Here is a 6,290-nt window from a genome sequence, read left to right as displayed (position 1 = left end):
CAACAAATATTTTTGTAGCACACTGTTATTCATCAGCACCCAGCCAGAAGATGCTCTCAGCTCCCATTCTGTAAGGAGTCTCCTTAGGTGGCCATCATTTCTTTAGCTGTGCAGAAACTTTTCAATTGGACACTGTAGTCCCATTGGTTTATTTTTTGTCTTAAGTATTCTTTGCAAGTGGGTTTGTCTCATTGAAAATACCTATAAATTTTGCATGGTAAAGAGTTTTGCCAATATTTTCTTCTAAGTATTTGAGTTTCCAGTCTGATATCCAAGCCCCTAATAAAAAATTTTAAAAAATTAAAAGTGATACTGACATTTAACTGAATCAAATCGATTGTGATTTAACAATGAAATATCTGCACAGCTAGAAAAAAAAATCTTACTGCTCACAAAAGAGCCTTCTAAAGACATTGTTTAAACACCCTAAAAGATACAGTCTAACAAGGGGATGTCTTATCCTGAGTTGACGTCTATTTCTAAACATATTGTTTGCTACATGTACAACAATATTATTCAATTGATATGACTAGTGTTGGTCACTGAATATAAAATACTTTATTTGATTTCCTCATTAGATAAACACAAAAATAAGCCTAGGTAAATATACACTCATCTTGAAGAGCTCACTCTAGAAAGTCAAAAATGATTTTCCAGAATATTTTCTATAGACTCATGCTCCTCAGAGATATCATATAAAATAGATTACCACTCATAAAGAGAGTATGTATTTGTGTCATTTCAGAATTTCACAGATTTTGAGTTAATTTAAAAGTGTGTTATGATGCTCATACTCATATAGATATTTGAAATTACATTGTACTCAAATTTTCATCTAGTGTACCAATATAATGATGATACCTTTCCTTTTTCTTAAGTCTTATTAAAATTTATTTATTTATAAAATGGAAACAGTGATAAGACCATAGGATAAGAAGGGTACACATCCCAACACCAGAGTTTTGTATCCCATGCCATCCCCTGATAGCTTTCCTATTCTTTAACACCATAGGAGTATGGGTCATTGTGGGATGCAGAAGGTGGAAGGTCTGGCTTCTGTAATTGCTTCCCCACTGAACATGGGCATTGGCAGTTTGATCCATACTCCCAGCCTGTCTCTCTCTTTCCCTAGTGGAGCAGGGCACTGGCCAAACAGGGCTCCAGGACACATTGGTGGGGTTGTCTGTCCAGGGGAGTCCTGCTAGCATCATGGTAGCATCTGGAACCTGGTGGCTAAAAGAGTTAACATATAAAGCCATGCAAATTGTTGAATAATCATGAACCTGAAGACTAGAATATTGCAGATGAATATTTGGAGTCTCCATTTTGGAAATAGCTAGTAGGTCTATTTTAGGCATATTCCAAAGGACCCATGACTTTATTAGTTTTTGCCTGAGCCTGACCTCTGATCCTCGGTATCTCTCAGTGCAGTGGCTATCAGTTTTCCTGCTCATATACTCCAGTTCTACTCTTTGGACTTCACTGTGCTATCTACATTTCCTGATACCATAGTGGTGAAATCCCTCTAACAATTTACTCGTGTTCATTAGAACAAGAAAAAATAAAGAAAGAAAGCCAGTTTGAATTCCCCCAAGTCATAATTTCAATAAATTTATATTTCCATAAAGTGTGCTGTCTGCTATAAAACCTAGTCACTGCTTTAACTTAAATCCACTTGAGGGGACAGATGTAGTACCAAGTTGAAATGCTGAATGTTAAAACTTAATATGATTAGATTGGTGTCTTCACATGTATCTCTAAGATGTGCACCATTTAAACTTAATCATGAAACCTGTGCTATGGATTCTAAAGTGTGACTTAAAGTGTGGGGGCTGTTTCTCCTCTTTACATCTGCCTGGGACCACATAGGAGGATGGGGGGAGAAAGGCCACCCAGGGGGGTCCTGGGAACCCTGCTGAGAAAGGCGAGTGCTCTGAAAGGAATCATGACCTCCAGGAGAAGCTTCACAGAGACAACTCATTTATTGGGTGGTATAGGCAGGTACAGGTAAATATACCCAAGGATTAGGAAAAGGTTAAGGTAATCATTTAGCTGAACACAATACAGGGTTAAATCTTGACCTATCAAGTATTTGATCACAACCAGAAAGTTGCCATATAAGGTCTCATCACAAGCTCACCATGCATAGGCAGACTTTTCTCTAAGGGTGAATCACAAGTACCTCAGGACAGGGGGGAAAGGGGCAGCTGAGCAAAGCCAGGATATTTGCGGTGAGTTTCAGTTGGCCATACACAGTAATTTACTGCCTTTGTTCAAAGGAATGAGGAAGTATGTGCAGGAAGGCCTGGAAACTCCATCCATCATAAGGTCATGAGGTCAGGTAGGGGACTTTCCTACTGCCCCTCCTGTAAGGAGGGGGCTCTGGGTCGACCTTCTCAGACCCTCATAGAGATGATGTTCTGGATTTCCCAGATGGTGGGCTTTTCCCCACATTAAAGTATTTATCCCAGACTCTGGTTTTTAAGATAGACTCTATTTATTTATTTGTTTATTTTTGGATGCGGACAGAAAGAAATTGAAAGAGAAGAGGAATAGAGAGGAAAGAATAAAATAGACGTGTATATCTTTTTCATGGGAAAAACTGGATAAATAAGGACAGTAGGTCAGAGGGAATGACCAACAGTATGTGCTAACCTTCTTAGTTACAGAAGAAATTTTTCCTTGAATGTGTCCACAGGGGTCTGTTTTCCAATACCTCTCTTGACTATGTATGTGTGTCATGGGACTTTAGATAGTGGAATCTCTCCTTCTCTAGAATCTTAATTCCTAATGTTTCCCAGACATGAGACCACTGACCCTAGAGGGTACCAATGTGATTAGGGTTTCCGTTAACTAAAACAAACAAACAAACAAGAATTATCATGCTCAAGTCCCTGGTCACCATTGCAGGAGGGAATATTCACAAGCAGTGAAATGGTGCTGTTGGCTAACTTAACATGTTCTGTCTCCCTTCTTATCTTCCCCTGTCTCTCAATTTTTCTCTGTCCATTCAAATGAAATAATAAATATATGTTAACAAAGAAAAAGATTAGCCACAACTCTGGTTAAGAACACAATAAAATGCACACACAATAAATAAACAAGTCTTTGGGCAGTGAATATTTCACTTGGACAGTGAACTTTTGTCCTATGTGCTTAAGCCAGGTTCAAGCCCAGTGCACACCATGTTGAAGGAAGCGTTGGTGGTAATGGTCTCTTTCCCGCTTTCTCTGCCTCCCTAGCTCTATAAAAGTGAAAAGAAAAATGTTATGCAATTAAAGATAAAATGACCTTATGTCCATTGGTCTGTGTATAATCCAGTGTGCAGGAACAAACACATTGAAATGCAAAACCAGATAACAAGCAATTTAAATAACACAGTCATTTCTTTTTTTTTTATTTTATTTATTCCCTTTTGTTGCCCTTGTTGTTTTATTGTTGTAGTTATTATTGTTGTTGTCGTTGTTGGATAGGACAGAGAGAAATGGAGAGAGGAGGGGAAGACAGAGAGGAGGAGAGAAAGAAAGACACCTGCAGACCTGCTTCACCGCCTGTGAAGCGACTCCCCTGCAGGTGGGGAGCCAGGCTTCGAACTGGGATCCTTATGCCGGTCCTTGTGCTTTGCGCCACCTGCGCTTAACCCACTGCGCTACAGCCCGACTCCCAACACAGTCATTTCTAAGTCATTGACATCATGGCCAAATATTGGTTCCTTTTGTAAAGGAGATTTATTTATCAGATTAAAAGAGATGTATTAATTAATTAGTTAATTAGGAAGAAAGAGAGAAAAGTTAAACTGAGTATCACTCTAGATCATCCTGAGCCAGAATTTGAACTCACAACCTAGTGCATGCAAGTCCTGTGCTTTCTCACTGTGTTCCATCCACTGTGAGCTTCTTTGAAAGATTCTGATGAAATCATTTATTTATCATTTATTGATTACACCTAGAAGTTTTAAATTCTTTTTTTTTAATTGTCTTCACCTAGCTTTATTGCTGGATTTTGGTGACTGGACAACAAATCGACTGCTCTCAGCAGCAATCCCCCCCCCATAATCTAACAGGGCAGAGAGACATTAAGAATGGGTGGGGGATTAATAGAGGAAGAGAGAAAAAGAGAGAGCTCATTTAATTTCCCCTTCTACAGTTGAGGACCTGAAGCTTAATGCTAATGCGTTCATTCAACCTGCTGCATGATGCCCCCAGCCCAGAAGTTATACATTCTGTAGCAAGCAATCTGTTTATTTTTTCTTTGCTAAGTGTGAATGTGAAAACAATAGTAGAGCACTATCTACTCTACCTACAAAGCCAATATATAAATTTTTACAAACACAAAGTCTTGATATGTTGTAAGACCCAGTCAAGTGTTTAATCTATCTATTTATGTGTCCAAATTCCAAACTAATCAGTCTGTGAATGAAATAATCTAACTACTTGTTCTTAATGTGCAATTAACCAAACTCTAAAAATGACTGTATTGAAAAAAAAAAAAAATCACTGGGGCTGGGAGTTAGCACAGCATGTTAAGCACACATGGTGCAAAGCGCAAGGGCCGGCATAAGGATCTGGATTCGAGCCCCCAGATCCCCACCTGCAGGGTGGCAGGCAGGGCTCCCACCTATGGGGGGGCACTTCACAAGTGTTGAAGCAGGTCTGCAGGTGTCTTTCTTTCTCTCCCCCTCTCTGTCTTCCCCTCCTCTCTCGGTTTCTCTCTGTCCTATCCAACAACAATGACAGCTATAACAACAATAACAACTACCCCAAGGACAACAAAATGGGAAAAATGCCCTCCAGGAGCAGTGGATTCATAAAGCAGGCACTGAGCCCCAGCAATAATCCTGGAGGAAAAAAAAAAAAAAAAGAAAAGAAAAACTAATTCACTGCTTGTCACTTTACACAACACCATCGTACTGTTCCGCTATATTTTAAGGAAATACAGAAATATATCCCCTCACAGTAATCCTCTACATATTCCCTTATTAACATAACTTAATGCTCTGTTTCTTGTTCAACTACAACTGTGCATGAGAAGTTTTCTTCATCATCCTTCATTTGTATTAAATTAGTGTGAATTTACCTGATCCTTTTAAATTGAAAAACTGAATGAGGACTTAAATTGGTGGTCTATCATTTTCAGGGAGCCATAAGAAATGTATTCCTATAACAATTGCCTTATGCATCAATAGCTCTGCCCCACTAGGGAAAGAAAGAAACAGGCTGGGGGTGTGGACCCACCTGCCAATGCCCATGTTCAGCATGGAAACAATTACAGAAGTCAGACCTGATCCTGGGTCCATACTCCCAGTCGGATAAAGAATAAGGAAGCTTCCAATAGAGGGGATGGGACACAAAACTCTGGTGATGGGAATTGTATGGAATTGAATCCTCTATCTTACAGTCTTGTCAATCATTATTAAATCACTAGTAAAAAATTAAAAATAATAAAATAATTAAAAAGAAAAACTGAGCTTTTTCAAGTTTGGTTTAGTTTTTTCTTCTCTTATTTGGCTTACCTGAAAGTTTTTTTTTAAATATTTCTTTTGTGTTGCCCTTGTTTTTATCGTTGTAGTTATTGTTGTTGACATTGTCGTTGTTGAATAGGTCAGAGAGAAATGGAGAGAAAAGGGTAATTCAGAGAGGAGGAGATAAAGATAGATACCTGCAGACCTGCTTTACCGCCTGTGAAGGGATTCCCCTGCAAGTGAGGTGCCGGGGGCTCGAACCAGGATTTTTATGCAGGTCCTTGCGCTTTGCGCCACCTGTGCTTGACACACTGCGCTATCGCCCACTTGAAAGTTCTTATAAAGTTTTCAACTGATGTGTGTGTGTGTGTGTGTGTGTGTGTGTGTGTGTGTGTGTGTGTGTGTGTGTGTGTTATCATAGTTTAGATTACAGGCCACATTCTCAAGGTATACAGAACCACTGCTTTGCCTAATTAACACTTTCCACAAACTACCAACTTCCTTTTAATTGTATTAAATGACTTTAGTTCATATATATGCCTCAGCTTTCATGTTTTCTTTTTTTATATTTATTTATTTATTTTCCCTTTTGTTGCCCTTGCTGTTTTGTTGTTGTAGTTATTATTGTTATTGATGTCATCATTGTTGGATAGGACAGAGAGAAATGGAGAGAGGAGGGGAAGACAGAGAGGGAGAGAGAAAGACAGGCACCTGCAGACCACCTTTACCGCTTGTGAAATGACGCCCCTGCACATGGGGACACTGGGGCTGGAACTGGGATCCTTAGTCTGGTCCTTGTACTTCTCACCAGGTGCACTTAACCCGCCGT

At 39.3% G+C, this 6,290-nt stretch overlaps 1 protein-coding gene across 1 annotated transcript in view; it reads left to right on the top strand.

Moving 5' to 3' along the window:
• LOC103110369 (olfactory receptor 5M9) overlaps positions 1 to 762 on the top strand; it is a 1,647-nt gene extending 885 nt beyond the window's left edge. The window contains exon 2 of the mRNA XM_007519542.2: positions 746 to 762. Coding sequence (XP_007519604.2) covers positions 746 to 762 — 17 coding nt within the window. The remainder of the gene's footprint in view (positions 1 to 745) is intronic.
• The last annotated feature ends 5,528 nt before the right edge of the window (positions 763 to 6,290 follow it).

Source organism: Erinaceus europaeus, chromosome 17 (assembly GCF_950295315.1).
Source record: "Erinaceus europaeus chromosome 17, mEriEur2.1, whole genome shotgun sequence".
NCBI classification, from domain to species: Eukaryota; Metazoa; Chordata; class Mammalia; order Eulipotyphla; family Erinaceidae; genus Erinaceus; species Erinaceus europaeus.
Note: the sequence above shows the minus strand (reverse complement) of the source record. Positions and strands in the feature narration are given on the sequence as shown.